Source organism: Adelges cooleyi, unplaced genomic scaffold (assembly GCF_023614345.1).
Source record: "Adelges cooleyi isolate 19-005CV unplaced genomic scaffold, UGA_ACOO_1.1 ACOO_flye_CR_arks_rails_tigmint_CR_PRNA_30, whole genome shotgun sequence".
Classification (NCBI taxonomy): Eukaryota; Metazoa; Arthropoda; class Insecta; order Hemiptera; family Adelgidae; genus Adelges; species Adelges cooleyi.
Window position 1 is genome coordinate 6471972 of NW_026095971.1, and position 19514 is coordinate 6491485.

A 19514-nucleotide genomic window follows, 5' to 3' on the forward strand; every position below is an offset into this window, starting at 1 on the left:
CATTTGTTTTACTCGAAACGAATAGCCGTAAACTGTATAAAGTATTTTCTTCGGGGAATAAAACCATAATATATCTTATACTTACGGTCATTTGTTTAATAACGGAAAAAACAGATTTACATAGGTAAATAATCTACTAGTGTTTAGACAATAATAGATTATTCTAATAAAAAATTCTTCTTATAAATCTAATCTTTCCTCTTTGGACGTTTAACATATTTTACATTGGACTGTTTTTTAATCAACATTCTTTAGTGACAAAAAGTATTATAAGTAGGTACCTAATGAAAACCGTCCGCTAACAGGCGAACTAAATTATTTGTAACGTGCACATACATGTACCTATATTGCCTATATAATATGCCGCGCTGCGCTGAGTGTAAGATGGAGGCATAACAACAACAAATGCAATACCTAGAATATTATAATACAGTAATATTTGGTTCGGTAAATATTTATTATTTATGTACACAACATTAACAGTATGATCTAAAATAACTATAATAAGTATGTAATAATATATGTATTTAAAAAGGTTAAACATTATGGTATAGAAATGCATATAGCATATTTTTATGGGAAACAATTAACATTATGAATTAACATTATTACTTTCTTAGTATAAATATTTCTTTTAGAAATTAAAAACTTAATAAATAGCCGAACAATTGTATTAATTTATTAATTATAACCAAACATCTCTAAATATGTATTTTATACAAAACAGTGATAATTATGATAACTACAAATGGTAAAGTACAATTTTTACAAACAAGCGTGGAAATTAATTTTTGTTCCCCACGAAGTCTCAAAATATTAACAACATATACTTACAAACTTATCTTAAACAATTTTTTTTTAAATATTAATTATACAAAGTTAAAGGTCAACAGTCCACCGAACCATTCTTTTTTTCTATGGATATACAGTCACACCGAGTATTCTTGATTCGATTACGGTTACCGTGTTATCCAAATACTGGCCAGTAGAACAGCCATAAGTGACAGAAGATATTTTTTTGATTCCCCTAAATAAAGAGATACATTTTTATTTAAAACCACGTTTAAGTTTGTAAAATGTGTATACCGAACGCCTAGTCGTATATTATACCGTGTCTAAAAAGTGTCTAAACTATGTGTAACAACAAAAATTTTAATATTAATAAAAGTTATAACTAATTTGAGAACAATATACCAAGGTAAAAGGGATGCAAAAATACAATTTTGAGTTATTGGTTATTTCAAATTATGCATTAACAAATTCTGAACATTGTGAGACCAGAATCGTTCTCTTATCTTGGAAATTAGTCGAATTATATTTGTTATTTGTATTCTATTTAATTTCAAAAAATAGGTTTTTTTGAGAAAAAATGCTTTAAAGTTTTGAAATGTTTTTTATTTTACATACTTAAGGAATGAAACTTAACCAAAAAATAAAATAAAGAGCCCTTAAGCAGATAACACAATTTTTTTTCTTAAATATGTTTCCAACCCTGATCGATGTTTTTGGCCTGTCTAACGATTTGGATTCTCGCGACAAGAGGTCACTTTTCCCTTTCCGCTTCACATTAATCATTGTCGGTAATGGGTAACTTGTTGTAGTATAATATTTATTTAGTCATATAGGTATTTCGATAAATAATTCATGTCAGTTAATTTATCTATTGTTTTCTTATGCGTTAAAATTATTGGTACATTCTTTAAATACAAAATGTACACTACTTATTGTGTACTACACTCTTGACGTATAAATCTATATATAATTGTATTATCCATTACAGTTTGTACTTTGTGAAGTTTACTTTAGGTAAGCCATCGACGTATTGAACCCCCTCTAAAACAGAGCTACCTATCCAGCCAACGTGTAGTACTCCATTTCTGTTTGCGGTTAATACGTGCGTGACAGTGGCGTTAGATTCCCAAGAGATCACTGATTTTGACCAACATACACACAATAGACAGTAAAAGGGCGAAAGTAAAGCAAAAGCTGGCTAAAATTGGCACCTGTTTAAATCGATCGATGACGAAAATATAAAAAACTTTTATTAAACGAAGCGGCATTAGAAGTAGTACTATTCTAGAGGCTAACCAAAGCGGCGAACGACAGTGAAAATGATAAACATCCGTACGTGCCGTGAGATTTTTGATTAAAGCAAATAATAAATAAAAGGTTTTTCTGATCAGAATTACAAGGAGGAATGAAGGAATGTTGGGTTTGCTTATTTTTATATTTTTTGCACTGTATTGTGTGTGTAGATTTTGCGATCGTGTGATATATATATATATATATATATATACTACTGAAGCGGATCTAGCTCGTACATACACACACACACACACACATATCAAGCAAATAAATTGCCTTCTACACGACTGGAGACCATTACATTACAACCACGGGTGAGGAATATACGCTGCCGTCGCCGCTGCCCTTAATCCCCCTTAAACCCATTTTACACTACATTTTTCATCCGGAACTTCGTCGTCTATGAACACAAACACATATACTCCCATGCGCGAGTATAAAAACCTTGGCAGATTTTTTTAAGGACTTTTTCTAGTGTTCTTTTTTATGTAATTTCTGCAATTACCTGTGGGCGACGACGAAAACGTGCTTAAAATAGACGCTAGCCGGGGTTTCTCTTCGTCCAACACGGTTTCTGTCGACGACTGGAAAACGCCGTACAAATCAGCCACACATCTAATACGCATTTTGCCAACCCTAAAGCTGTTCACTTCCAATTCTAATCCGACAGTAGTCGTCCGCATGCCATGTCCACGTCCGTTTTCACGGTCGTCGTCTAAGGACCGAGCATAACTTGAATTCATCTGAAATAATGACGGATGACTGTTATAAGACTTACTTAGAAAAATATATACATCATAAGTAATTGTCTACGGTTTTTCTACAACCATTTTATGTCATAACCTATTCGAAATCATATTAGCGTTATTATTTGAACACAAATTGTTATGGCACTTTTCTAACGTACTATACGAAAAAAAAATTCAGAGTTGGACCAACTAAAATTATGGTTAATATAGGGACACAATAAATTTATAGTTGGAATGCCGAATGACTAAATAAATAGTTGATTTAAATAAACATTTAGCCGGACGAACTAAATGTATAGTTACTTTTGCTAAACATTTGGTTAACGAAATTTCGTGACGATTTATCGATCTTCAAAACACTACGTTAAGATCCCATAGTCAACTCTCATCGAACAATGGGACACACTTAACATTACAATTAATCATAATGAATAAAAAACTATAAAGGAAAGTGGTTTTTCAGCTTCGTTTATGATATCCGCAGGGTGTCCAACGAGGATTTAATTATTTTAATTTATCTTAAGTAAATAATATTTTAAATGTGTTTGTTTATAATAATTGTTTTACTCGTAATTACATTTACGGGGTTTAACAGTTTTATGTAGTTTTTTTCCAAATGAAAAAAAATTGTTAAAACTTAATTGAAATTAAGTTTAGAACATTCAAATTAAAAACTAACCATTTGTATCACACAAATTATCTGAAAATAAGGACAAGCCACAATTAACCTGTTTTGAACAAACACTACTCGGGTTAGAAGTACTTAAGAGTTTGACGAAAACAGAAGTGTGGATGAACAATATATGATTAGTTCACAGAGATACACATTTTGAAACCTCTGCCTTTTTCTATTATTAAAATATACGTATTGGCTATAGTATAAAAATCAAACACTTCTATTGACCAATTATTATATTATTAGTAAGTTTTCTCTTACAACACAGTTTTTAATGGTTTTTATTTTAATTTTGAGTCGTAAGTTAAAAAAAATGAAGTTAGTAACAGTGTTTATACTATACGAGTAAAACAATTAATTGAAATTCAAGCTGGATTTTATTTACCGGAAAGTAAGAGTGTGGGGAGGATCAAAAATAGACATATCCAATGTCTTCCCGTATGTTTTCTAAAGAATTTATAAAAAATAGATTAGCTTACAAACATGCTAAAAACATGGGCTGTATTTTCATAGTTCTAATAAATAATTTTGTTTAATAAAGCGTAAACGGACATTATAAAAACTAAGCCGACCTTTTAAGACCATAATAATATGATAAGTAGAATACATTGTAATCATACACTAGTGTGATATAGAGCCTATGGGAAACATAAATACGGTTATATTATTGTATAAATTATAATTTATATAAAAATACAAGTAAATTATAAAAACGGAACAGTTAGGTATGAGGCATCGTATCTTCCCAAAGGACACTCATGGTCATAAAATATGTCTACTATACAACGCGTAAATGCTGTGAAAATAATCTGTACAATATCGTGATCTGCCAAAATCATAGTACAACTTTCCTATATTAATGGAATTTCGCTAACAATTATTATTTCAATGTGTCATTATTAATATTTTTAGGAATCCGGATAAAATTCTGGCCTGAAATTCGGTTTTATACAAAAATCACAGTAAATATTATATTTGTACAATTTATTTTTTATTGTAGATAAGTAGCAAGATTATTTAATTATTTATTTATTTTTTATTTAAGATATTATTCTGGTCAGGTGGCACTGCTGAGAACCTTCCTATTCATACATTATTGTCACTGTATCTTTGTTATCAGACTGCTGATTATACATATTTTGTATAGATTGTAAATAAAGAAAATATATATTAATTAATTAAAGATGTATTTCAACGAAACATTTATCTTAACGATTAATTAGGTAATATAACAACTTATTACATAATATATTACATACAAATCCATAAGTACATGTTTTGAAATTGTGGGTACCAATGGAGATTAGTTAGTTTAATTAAAATTTCACAAACACAAGATTATGACTTTTGGATTTAGAAATTTGATTAATCAAAATAACAAAACGCAATGAGATCTTTTATATCTAAATAAATTTGCCACACTTCAGATGAACATTCATAACGTCCATTTTAACGTTAATAGATAGTAAGCTTTGTGCATCCCGTGTATTCCTGGTATGCCGTGTCGAAACCTTTGGCAATGATATTTTACAGATAACCGGTATTTAAGGATAAAGTACCTGTATTTATGGGATACGAAGAAAACACGTGTCGAACGCGTCCGAACGTTGGCGGGTCTCTAACATTTGTTTAAATAAGATAAAATAATATATTACAATAAACGTTTATCTGTTCACCGTATCTGCGATTTCACAAACAACTAAAATTGAATTGAAATTATATGGAAATCGGAAAGTTTTTATCTGCTCATAGAGCGCAATAGTTGCGTTGTGTTTGCTTGAATGTTTTTTATTCAAAATTTCAATAATACTGAACACATTATTAAAAATTATGTATGTTCAAAAAGCAAAAACGTTATGATCATAAAATGGTTATATATTTATATTGGACTGGGTAAAAAGTACATCTAACGATTACAGGACCTCTTCAAGATTTGTTTAGGATTTTGTCTTTATTTTGCGCGAACCCTCTATTATTTTCAATAAAAAGGCGTTTCTAAAAAATACCAATAGAAACACAGATCATCTTTTAAATTTCATTAGTGTATTTGGGTATTAATTTTATGTAGAGTGGCTAACCACAATGAGTCCACATCTAAAGTCTAAAAAAGGTGTACAAACCAATCAGCGGCTACCCAAAAATATACATTCAGGTATATTAGATTCAACCAAAATCAATTTACTTTAATAGGTTAAATGTATGTTAGTAAGTTTGGCAAGAAAATGTTACACAAATATTTGAGAGGATAAAGGATAAACATAATATCCATAATTAAATATGAAATAAATGTATTTTACTGTTGTAATAATTTTCAATCGACCCGCTTTATTTTTGTGTGAATATAACAAATCCAATTAGGTACCTACGATTGTAAAAATACAATATTTTATCCGTCTTTAATGTTTGAATATTATTATTTTTACATCGGTATACTCGAAACTCGAAAGTCAAAAACCGACTTTACTAAAATCTTCTATGTCAGAACTTTTAAGAGAAGAAAATAATTCCCCGACATGCTTAAAACTAAACGCTATACACAATTATACTAAGTAAGTATGTTATATGGTTATGCTTAACCAAAAGTGATTTTTATGCAAATACTTGTCGTTTGTTCTTTCGAAGAAATGTTTTGACACGTGTATATATATACTTTAAGTAATAAGTGTGAAAAATGTTCCACTGAGATTTACAAATCACTGAGGGTTAAATAATAATTAAAATATAAAACATTGTACCTAATAAATTACATGTACCTATATTTAATACAATGGGGACATCTTAATTTTTCGTTTGATAGCATATTTTCTTCATGGAGAAAGTGATTTAAAAAATAAGAACTAAATATAATAAACAAATAAATTTTAATAAAATATTTCAACCAGATGAAAAAAAAAATATATATGTCTTGGGTCACGATGATGATTAGATTAGATGATTATTATTACAGTACATATTAGTATGTCATAATATTATCATAGTTTATGAACTAACACAATATTAATTGAAAACTTATTTCTAATATATTTATACATTGTTTTAATTTAACAATGTAGAAGAAAAAATATTACGAATCAATAAAATATACCAGAATAGAATCTTTCTAAGGACATAATATTATAATCAATTTAAACATATTTATTTGAAAAAAGAATTTACTATGTTTTATAGTAAATATAATTCTTAGCATTTTGTAATAAATATTAATAATATATCATTATATAATCATAGTTTGATATTATCATTTTATTATATTATACACGATACATCATTTAAAAAAGTATTATGCATTCATCTATATCACTCGATGGGATTGGGTTAAATGAAGTTAAAAGTTTTGCTAATTAAAATAGGACCGAACAAAATAAATTACTCCCAATGCAATGGCCAGTATTTATAGTTTGTATCAATATGTATATATTACCTCAGCAAAACTCTAACCGTAAAAAGGGCCAGCCTCCTCCTACAAAAGTCAGCCTATTAAAGAAGTGATATCTACATTGTGGCCAAGTATGCCCTTAGTATTATATTAGGTACTGGCACTGGTCAAAATGGGATATGATTTGCCAGAAGTAACATTGTTTTCGCAAAACAAATAATTCAAATCATAAATTAAGTTCTAAATTTAAGCGTATCACTATTTGAGCTGTGGTAACAAGTATTTTGCATTTCAGATAAGTCAGGACATAATACGGTCATAATATAGGAATATTATAGAAAAGGGAGAATGAGCAAGAGGGTGTACATATGTTACCAGAAACAAGAAGCCGGCTCACAACAAATTGAACTGCCCACCAGAATAATATACGAATTGCATATCGTACTTACGATATGCATTTCGTATACTATTTAAATCCACAAAAATTTGATTTTTATAATATTTCCCAGGAAAATTTCTGTTTTTACTAAACAAATATTTAACTCATAGATTTCAAATATTTTATTTTTTGGAATAACAAAATATAAGTTTTAAAAGAATTATAATTTTTTGTTTAACTATAAGTACAGAGCTTTTTAAAAGTATTGAATTATTTTAACATTTTGACGAGTTGATAACAAGTTTAAAAAATTACTTTTGGAGTTAAATGAGGGAAGTGGAGAAGATAAATGGGGTGGAGTAGTGCGTGCAAATAAAAAAACATATTTCGTTCCATGACATAACCCCATCCTCCGTTATTTACACTTTAAAGCGTTAAAAACTCTAAAAGAATTTATTTAAAATTCGTTATCAACAAATCAAAATGTTTAGAAATCCCTACTTTATAAAATAACTTTATTAATTTTTCATTTAATAAAAAAAAAATATATATATATATATATAAATATTTGTAGTCTATAGTTTAATAATTTTTTTTTTAATTTAAGAATATAAAATTTCTTAGGATGTATTACAAAGATCAAATTTTCGTTAGACACACTATAGTGCCTTGTAAAATTCGCTTAAGTTTGAGCCGGTATGATTTTTTCAAGATTTATGTAAATAAATTTAATGAACGGAAATTATGTTATATTTAAAAAATAACTTCACATACATTTTGTAATTTGCCATTAAATGCCATTTATCATTTATATACTTGATAATTTTTTTCACAGTTAAGGAACTCCGTTTCATATATGTATATTAGTGAGAGCATACTTAGCATAACCGAATAATGAATGAAATATTTTTAAGCCTCAGAGTTATTTAAAAGTCATGATCAGTTTGAAAAGTTTCTTAACGTACCAACGTTCATTAATTATCATGGGCGGCAAGTGAAAATAGTCCAAGTATTTCTTTAGCGCGCTACGGCAATCACTCATCTCACGTTATATACCACATATACCAACATTTTAAGCATAATTAAAACCGCTTAATAATATAGAAGATATAACTTCATTTACTATATTTCATGCAGTTAACTATGGAGATCTTATATGAGTTTTTAACTGTATTAAAGTAATATTTTCTTTTAATAAAACTCTTTAATATTGTGTAAAAATAATACTAAAATGATTTACAAAAGATTAACATCAAATGGTATACATAATAATTATTGGGTTGTAATATTTCATTTAATTATTATGTTTTGTCACATGAGTAAATATATAATAATATCCGTATTATGTAAACACATAACATTAACAATTACTTACCCATTTATCATTGAGATACCATGTAACGTTAGAAGGTGGGCTGGACGGGGGTGATGTGCAATTGCCCTTCAACTTGTCACCAATGGTGTAATGTCGTTTCTCCAGTGACAGTACTGGTCGTCCTATCGGTGGATCTAAATAAAAAACGCGCAAATGTTAGTCAATTTTTAACAATTTTCTATCTAAATATTGAGGAAAATTTTAAATTAAGTTCACCGACTTTCGACCACACACGTTTCGGTGGTAAAATTCCCATTAATCTTCAGTCAATATTTATATAATTACTCGATTTTGAGTGACGGCCAATATTATAATATTTTAACAAGAGAGATACAAAAGAGAAACCCCTTTGGGACAACAAACTCACGGGGAAACTATAAGCTTTAACGTTGCGGTGACATCGGAGACAGGTCAGTGGTATTATACGTCACCAACAGTGTCAACAACTTTGCCATGTAAGTTAAAATGTTGTAAACACTAAATATCATTATTATCACAAACACAACCACCGCTAGAAACACTAGTATTTCTTCGTCTAGCACGTTTCAACTTTTAACAAATTTCCTTTCCTTTATCATTACTTAATTTTTTTATTTTTATTCTTTAATTATTTTAGTGTAGGTACTTAGTGAACTACATTTTGAATTAACATATACAATAATAAAACAAATACTATTGAAAAATAGTATGAGAGTAAGTTCTAAATACTAAGTTATATTATCTTCAAATCTATTTTTTTTTACTACAGCAAATCAAACATTATAATATTACTGGCATGTATGTATTTTTTTTAAATCCAACCTTAAACTTAATAAAGTAGCACGATTTTCTTATAACTCATGCTCATAGAAATTAGAGATTTGGGTTTTATTTTAGAAATTTATAAAAATAATTTAAGGTGTTTATGTTTTTAATATTTAAAATTGCTGTTCGTTCTACAAACTATGTACGAGAAACAATAAACCTTAAATAATTATCTAAAGAAAACTATACAATTTTTATTCCTATGAAAAAAATATAATGTATACAAAAGTATAAGTTGACAACAAAACATTTTTTGATTAAAAAATTATTAATGGGCAATAAAAGTATTAAAACACTCTACTTTTAATATCTTAAGCGGAACGATGGTGTAGTTATATTTATTAATTATTAAAAAGGCAAACATTTTACCCCATTAAATTTTAATATTCATAAAAGGGAAGCAGCCGTTGAGAAAATGTGTAACGCCAATTCTATTTTATTTTGTCAATAATACTTATAAAATTGACATTTTTAATTTTAAGAATTAAAATATCGGTTGGTAAATTTTTAAACAAAAGAAATGTTTTTAATTAAATATTTGTAAGTTAATTTGATTGTTTTGCCTAAATAATCACTATTAAATAAGCTTTGATGCAGAGCAGAGAGGGTATTGTTTTTACAATGATGCATTTTTTTTCTATCTCTCTAATCTATATACCTAATTCTGCAGAAATCATATTAAAATTTAAAAAGTTTAATCCTTCCCCTTCAATCGAGTTAAATACCCCAAAAATGCATATATAATGTTAACTTAAAACTAGACTTAAAAATCTGTAGTCAACTTAATTTTTTTATTTAGAAAACCTACCAATGAAGAAAAAATTACACTTCTATTGTAGTAACATTTTGTAAAGTTGCTATCTGAGAGTGAAACAACAATGAATCGGTATCTGAATATAAATATATTATGATGTTAATTGCGATAAAGAGGAAACAATGGCAACTATAACATTATAATAAACAGTACTTAACTTTAACTATCGTATAAATATATTTTTAGGAAAGTTATTTTTATTATAATGCTTTTCTCGATGTTTGTATTTCTAACATCAACAGATTCGCATCAATGCATTTTTTTGCCCTGTCCTCGCTTTACCCCAACCTTAATATACTGGCTTTTTGTTGTTATAAATTGATAAGATATTTTGCTTTTATAGAGGTAAAACATCTTAAAATGATTTATAATAATAACTTGTAAATCACTCAAAGCATAATTAAATAAATAAAATTACCTTACATTATAAATGATATTTAGAATTTAATAATACAAGTTAGTATCTTATTATTTGATACTGATTATTGACTGGGCAATATTAAGTAAATTGTGATTTTACAATACACGCATTTTATATGAAATTAATTGTTCACTTCCCTAAAAAATTATATTAAAACAAAGGATGACCAGTAAAACTTGGTTATATAAATTTACGGTTATTTCTTCAGAGTTCTTGATATTTTTTTTTAAGATAGTAACTTTTAATTTCTTAAATATAATATAAAATACTTGTATGTCTTCAAAGTGCTATTAGTTGAAACTTTTTACAAAGTTATAGAACAAAAAACTTGTTTGTAAAACTTCAGAATTCCATTTATTTCGTCTGCGCTCAAATTTAAAAAAAAATGAATAAATTACTTAACGTGTCATGTGTTTTTATTTTTAAATAATAAATAACAATAATTCTGAAAGACTTCATAGTAGGTATACTCTATATTTTAACAATTTATATACATTCTTCGTTTAGTACTTTATAGATAACATAGAATGCAAGTACTTATACTATAATTAAATAATACGTATTAATATATGATTTTTTTAGTATAGTACATATTATATTATATTAATCAACTAAAATATTATATACTTCAACAACTACCTAAAAAATAAAATACAACACGTTATAGTTATGATAGGATTACAAGCGTTCGTAATATATCGTTATGTGTTTTTAAGAAAAAGTTAATATTATAATATAAATATATATATTTATACTTATAATATAAGAGAAATTTAGGTGTCATTATTGACATTTTGCTATCACAAAAAAATAAGCGAAATAGTTCCTACTAGGTATAAATAACTTTTATTATTATGATTTCATTTTCAACCACTTGATTGTTGTTTTACCTTAAAAGTAAAAAAAAAAGTCACTAACTAATGTCGAAACTGCATTATCACAAACAAAAAACCAATAATAATCGATTTCTCATCAGCTGTAAAACACGTCATTTAACATGACACAAAAGAAAAAAAAATTATATTTAACAGACGCGATCACTATTCTACGGATATAAATGAAAAAGTACATTGGATTTGAAAAAGAACGCAATAGAAGTTGGGCCGAATTTTATTTTCTGTATTTTTCGAAGTAATGTCACGTCTGTCGCCTGTTTTACATTTAATACTTTATACTAAGGCGAACGTAAAATATTTTTTTTTCCATAGAACGGTTTTTGTTTCTTAAACGACATAATACGCATTCGCGTGTATTATTGTTATAAAAAATTAAATTAACTTTCCAACGATGATTCGCTACCGTCGTGAACTTGGGTAGAAAAAATATATATATAATATGTAAGGCGAGTTAAGGAATCGTAAACGGTTTTTATTTGTACAGCTTTGAACAAGAAAAAAAAACAACAGCAAACTAACATTATTGTATTTTTTCAGGAAGCAAACCAAAGAGTATTTATACTTATATCCGTATATATAAGTATTGTATTTTTTCTTTCTTTCTGTTTGGCAGTTTTTTTTGGATCTCTTTTTGGTCCGGGCGATACCAAAATACTTTGTGCTCGGGATTAAAATCTACACAACGGTGGCAGCAGCAGCCTTCACTTCGATGAAAAAACACAGCTGACATTAACGACCTGCCTAAAAAAATATTTTTCACTCGCACTCTGGTCGTGGCTTTTTCAAACCCCGGACCGAGATTCGACTTGATAAAAATCGGTCAATCAATTTTTATTCGAAAAACGCAAAGTGAACAAAAAAATATATTATGCACGCTAAACCGTGCTGAGGTTCTCGAACATGGCGTATAAATATATATGGTAAACCGTTTTCGGTGGACTTAGGGAGAAAATAAAATGGCGTGAAAATGCTAAACCAGATAGCATTTCAAATGGGATATCAATGCGCGATTCATAAAAAAAACAAAAACATAATATAACCCATATTTATTATGCAGCATAAAAAACAGTATGAAAAGTTTTCATAAGTTATTTTTATTTACTTTTATAAATAAATACAATTGCGTCGGTAAAAACAGAATAAAGTTATACACTCACAATTAAATGTGGTATGACCTCTATTAGGTTTATTATTCTATAAAAATAAAAACATACAGCTAGAACGTTTTAATAACTATACTGTCTCAAGTGTCACTCCGTTAGCATTAAAATATTAACTATTTTTCCTCGAACCACATGAAAAGTATTTATCCTTGGCGACTGGCAAGTTTGTTAATAATAATTGTAATCATTGATTTATTATTCGTTGTCGCTTTTAAAGTTAAAATAACGCTATAGACGCGGTAGAGTATTATATGAAATCACACCATCGCATTTATTATAATTATATTTAATAATATTCACAAAAGTAACAAACACTAATACACTAAAGAATATAGCAGTATTGTGGTATTATTTTTTTAGCATTATTAGACTTCCATCAGATAATTAACCTACTGTAGCGTGACCTAAATCAATAAAACACTTGATGTGTTTCCCAGATCAGTAAGTTCTGTTTCGGTGAATTTAGATTATACCTGGGTACACTTAAAGTGGCCCGTTAACACTGTGCACCCTACGATATAATTGTATTATTAATACAGAGAAATGCAATTAGAAAATTATTAGGTAGGTATAGGACAGGAAATGACAAGATTAAGTGTTCCAGAGAGGTTGTGTTTTTTTTTTTGTAAAGAATAAGTTTTTAACGCGCGTTCCCCGATGAAAATGTCAAAAGTCGCTGGTTTGAAGTTCAGCTATAAGTTCTGATAAACCGCAACTTGACAGATGAAGTTAGTTATAATCTGACGTTTCTATTGTATCTATTGCTATATCGGTTTAATTGAATTCAGAAAGTTGAAAGTCGTTAGTTCTCATGGTAAAGTACGATTTTCAGTTAATACGCAGAAGTTTTCTATTCAACAGCACAGTATAATATATTCGATTAAACTTAGCTAAGGGTAACGCAGTCTTGTCAATAAAATATCTATATTTAAATTAGATATTTTCCTTTTAGAGGTTTATTTTAAAAATGTCTAAAGTTTACTGGATAACATTTGTGTGAATTATGCGATTTAAAATTTAATGTAAACATAATAATAATTATATATTATCATATAAAGATAAATAAATAATCTGTAATGACAAGTGTAAAATTATTATACAGTTACATAGGAAGAAGGCCTCATTTTTATTGGATGATATGCCACTTATAATCCACAACACGAAGGGTAATTTTTTTTAACGGTGCTTGCATTACTTTAATCTTATACCTTATAACTTTTATAGCCATTAAACATTATTTTCTTCTTTATTAATGCTATCCCTTGTTATTTGAAACAATCTAAATTTGGCTACTAGTCAATTTTACTTCTTACTTTTACGTAAATACATTTTATATATTTTTAAAACATAACTTAACAACTAATGTGCTAACGAGAGTCTGGATTTTTGAGCTAGTTACCTTGACAGCCTTTCGTAATTTTTAATGTACTGGGGTGGATAAATGGAGTACAATATGGATGCTAATTTCGTTATGCTATATGTTATACTCACATACGACGTGCAACCATGACGACACGATTTTGGTGTGAAACGATGGAGCGTCGGCCGATACTTCACAACGATATTTGTCGGATAAGTGCCTTTGTACGTCTCGGAGCACCACCTGGTTGGGCCCAGATTGACTCACCTGAAGTGACACGAAACAAACAGCAAAATTAATGTGTACAGTGACGAATGACATCTAAGGGCATTGGTGTAAAACAAACTTCAATGTTCAGAGTTTAAATCAAAAGCAATTATTAATGTGTGACCCATGCTTTGTCCCGTGCATCAAATTCTGAGAGCTGTTTCTCTATTTCAAGTATACTTACTAAACAAAAACTCAAAAAAGTGTAATGTAAATAAATAACACGTAACACAGTATTACTATAGCGTGCGTTGAGTGAGTGTGATGTGAAACAAAAATGTCAACAGCGTAGAATATTTGAATGCTGTCTAGTAGTCAGATCTGTCTGTACTGTTTCCCCCCTTAGAGATATTGTAAGCGCGTTTTACGTATAAAGAATATTTAAAACATTCCCTTAAACGGTGCCGTCGTTTTTCAATGTACACCGATGGCAATAGCCGAATTCGTGGCGGATAACGCGCACTAGTCGTGCCGGCTATAATATTACCCGAACGATGATTCCCGGACACAGGGGAGTTGTTAAAAAACAATATCATATTATATTTATACTATCTGGAGTGAATGCTTGTAAGTGATGAAGGCTAGGGGGTCGGAAAAAGTGATATTATAGCGGGAAGCATGAATAATGCGGTTGCTATTTGCATTGGTAAACAGGTGATAAATCCTCGGTAATAATATGCTTTTCCGTGCTGTATCAAACGTGCCGCCGGGGGTTAATCGTCCAGACCATGTAAATTCTGATACCTAACCGATTTAATTCACACCGGAACACGTTTATTGCGCACCAAACATATTTGTATATCAGTAGCCATACACACACTATATACCTATTATGTTATTAAAAATATGTTTAACGGTCGATAGACAACTCGGACCGTTACGTTGGGTGTTGTTGGCTGACTAAAAATCTAAATATTGTTATTGTCGAAACCGGAGTGTTTGCTAACCATCATTAACAACAACAACGGACACGTTTCCGTTTTAATCAAATGTAAATAATTTATGTGGGTAGCACTTCGTAAATTAGTTGGCAACGCAAAAAACGCATTAAAACCCAGTAAATAATGCTTTTAAACGTTTTTAATTGCAACCCTCCGCTTTTCCCGTATAAGTATACGTCATAAAACCTATATGACTGTAATGAAGCGAGAGACAGTAAAATATTTTGCATACATCCATTTAGAACCCTAGTTATACGTGTTGGATGCATTTCATAACTATACACAACCATAGATGAGGTACGTGAGTATGCAAGGTATAACTGGGTTGTAATTTGCTTTTATTTAGGTATGGGTGAATAAAGTGCATATAAAGAAGGGTTACTAATGTTGGGTATATGTCTCTAATCTCCCTTATGTTATAGAGTTTTGATATTTTTAAAATAACGTGTTTGTATGATAATTAGATAGTAAAATTGAAATATTTGGCGAATCAATAACCTCATTAGGTCATGACCTGTACAACCGGCAAACCGGCTGAGAGAATAATATTTATTATTAAAGGGTTTTCACTTACATCCACGTTGATTCCGGGCCATGGGAACACTCGGGTGTGCGGCAGTTCTTTGGGCACGTATCTGAAGAATTCCTGCCTCCCCTTGTACCATTTAACTGTGTACAGAGGATCGGTTCCGAGATCGTAAGTGCACGTCATTTTGGCGGAATCGCCTGACGCCACGGCTACCGGCACGGTAATGCTCATGTTACTCAAACCGTCACATTCTGCAAAAAAACAAAATAAAAAATAACATTTATAACCCACATATTTCTTTTATATATATATTTCTTCTGTCCGTGTGTAAGTATTCAAACTCCTCCTAAACGGCTGGACAGATTTTTATGAAATTTTGTGTTCGCGATTAAGTTGATTTGAGAAAGGTTTAGATTCACAATTTAATCCGATAGAACATGTTTTTAATTTTTAATTAATTTATATTAAATGATATGATTATTAATAGTATCAATAGTTAGCAATATATCTGCGGTATCATTTTTCATACCACAGGAATACAGTGATCCGATCAGCTGATTATGTGTCTAATACACTAATACACGGGCAACGCCGGGTCGGGACAGCTTGTAATTATATAAGATGTACCCCTATTCTATTTATTATATTGAATTTAAATGTTAATTATACAAAATATATGTCTATACTTTGGTACATTTTGTTACATAGAATTTTAGGTTTTAATTCAAAGGCTGTAGGTGAGCTGCGACCCAAGGTGTTGTTTACGATGTCGGAGACCGGTGAATTGCGGCCCGGTAGTTTTCGATGGACGTATGAGTTGCGGCCCGTACAACCTTTTTTATCTGGAAACATTTATCGCCAATTTAGTTGTACAGGATGATTTTTTTAAAGAGATCCAATCAATATCTTATAGCCTATAGGATTTAATTAGTTTTCAAATTTTTATTTTCGCATTGTTTTTATAATATTTGATCTCGTTACTTTTGAAGTTATTAGAGTGTCAAAGTTAGATCAAATGAATTTTTATCAACTCAATAGTATAAAAAAAACTAAAATGACAACGACGGAACCGCTCATCGGCGAATAACATGACGAAACTTGACCTTAACTTGATCAAAAAACACATTTTTGGTAGATAACTCAGCCAACCTCCCTGTGGTGTCTCCTGGGTAACGCTAATAGGCTAATATAATGCGGTAATTATTATGTGGCTGCAACTCATACGTTCCTCTCATAAATCCAGACCGCAACTCATACGTCCCTCTCATAAACCCGGGCCGCAACTCGTACTTGATTTAGGGATTGGGCCACAACTCACCAACAACGAATTCAAAAGTCTAAGTTACACCGTCTTGAGTATAATATAATTTCATAGTTAAAGCAGTACAGTATGTGAACTCTAAATGTGTTTGGTAACGAGATATGCTGCATTTTCATGTGAAATATTTAAGTTGTTATCAAAATAATAATAGTCGTATCAAATTAACACCGTCGCTTAAGTAGCAAAGGTTACAATGGACGGATATGTAAAATAGGTGCTTTGATATAATATATTAAACTAACATGCGACAGTCAACAATACAATTGCAGTACGCAGTAAAATATATATAAGTACATATCTTATATTTATATATATAACTCCGTAATGATTTTCCCAATAGTAAAATTCAATTTATTGACTTGAGGGACTTCCGTCGCAAGAAGTGACCCAAACACACTTTTGGGTTGAAAAAAGGTTGTTGACCATTGTTTATTCTACCCTACGGACTATATAATACACAGTTGTCTCCGTTGTTTTACATTACCGCGATCTCGATAAGGTTATGGGTAGGTATATGCCGTTGTAACTTCACACATTCCGCACATGACCATATATAACATAAACATATCGATAATAATTTTACCATTGTTCTCTCAAACTCACACTCCTATACAATGTATTTAGTGTAAGTGGCGCCGACACAGCTGTTTGGTCTGACCTATTGTCCATTAGTATTTTCTTAACTTTGGAATTAACATGCTGAAAACATGTTGTTGGTACATCGCAAAAAGATCAAATCTTCTATATAAAATTATTTACAGGTATATAATAAAATTATAATGTTAAATTAATAAACAAAAATAATTTTCACAAAATTATATTAAAACTAAACTAAATTAGCACGACAAAGTAAATATAATTTTTTTTTTTTTCATAATTGACACACTTTTCGGCTCTGACAGCCATGGGAATCAACAGCCGTTTAAAAAAGTATGAGGATTGGTATATTTCTTTCAAGTCACAAAACAAATATACTTTTATCGAAAACATAATAATACCCTATGTGTGATTTCTTGATAAACTAAATAACAATTTTATAGTAATAATGTAATTTTTTTATAAGGTTAATGGCATGATAAAGGGTTAATACATGAATAATTAAATAGGAAATTTAATATTGTTTTAAAAAAACAATATTACAAATTTTAAATAATTAAATTCGGCACAAATATTTTGTCCAGCTTGCGCGCCCTGCTTTGTCTAGTATACTACATTTTAATGCGCAGATTTTTTGCATTACCTTCGAAATAGATGACGAATATCTGATCATATCTCTACTTGTTTTGTGCAAAAGGCAGCAACCGCTTTAACTACGTAGTAACTGAAGCAAGTGTTGTTATTATCATATTCTACCCGGTTCTCGTTAATCCTTCCAGAATGTATACATCTTATTTATCAAAAAGGTTGGGTAATAAATAATAATAATATGAATAAATGCATTGTACTTTTAATGTTTTTAGTTGAGGAAAAAATACATTTTTATACGAATAATATGCTCAATAAGACATGGATAACTAATGATGCTTGTATTCATTTTGAACAATAAAACGTTATTTCGTCAACTTTCGAAAAAAAGAAGAAAAATGCTGTTTAAACCCGTTATGAGATAATATTTATCGCCGTCATCGTCTGACAGAAGACACATATAAAAAAGCTACAAAATATTTTTTTTATCATAAAAAAAATACATTTGTTCACGTCGTTTGCAAAACAAATAAAAGAAGATCATTAGCCTTACAACTAACATCTTGCGCATTTCCCATCTGGCAAATACCAAATGTCGACGAACATGCCGGCATAAACGACGAAAATCAAAACCATACAACATGTCGTTTCAATAAAGTTTCCAATAGTAAAATATTAACTGAAATAAAACGAATGTGTCAATCATGTCATGAACTGTTCAAATCGAATTTGTATAATAATTAATAAGTTATATAATTTGTTTTAAATAAATTACAAAATTTACTTCTCAAAAGACAAAATGTAATCACAATTTATTATATCCTATATGGAATATGATATAGATATCTAAAACTAATATAATTATATATAATACATTATATACATAATATATTATCGATTTTATACGGTGCTATACAATAAACGCTGGTATACTATTTAACACGTGAATTTATAAAAATAAATATAAGTCATTTTAATGGATTTGAAAATTAAGTTACAAAACTTGAATAACAAATTTCAATGATAAACTCGTTAAGAATAAAATATATATTTTCTAATCGCTGTATATATTGTGTACAACAGTACATTAATATAATTAAATTTATAACTATCCGTCATCGTTGATAACGTTTGTCAATAATACCATGATTGATTGTAATTAATAAAAGACAT

The 19514-nt window shown here is 29.3% G+C and overlaps 1 protein-coding gene across 1 annotated transcript in view; it reads right to left on the reverse strand.

The window, feature by feature from the left end:
• Positions 1-665: 665 nt before the first annotated feature.
• LOC126838508 (uncharacterized) overlaps positions 666-19514 on the reverse strand; it is a 51403-nt gene continuing 32554 nt past the window's right edge. The window contains exons 2-6 of the mRNA XM_050572999.1: positions 15881-16086; positions 14230-14365; positions 8641-8774; positions 2591-2828; positions 666-1027 (exon numbers count right to left, since the gene is read on the reverse strand). Coding sequence (XP_050428956.1) covers positions 960-1027; positions 2591-2828; positions 8641-8774; positions 14230-14365; positions 15881-16086 — 782 coding nt within the window. The 3' untranslated portion in view covers positions 666-959. The remainder of the gene's footprint in view (positions 1028-2590; positions 2829-8640; positions 8775-14229; positions 14366-15880; positions 16087-19514) is intronic.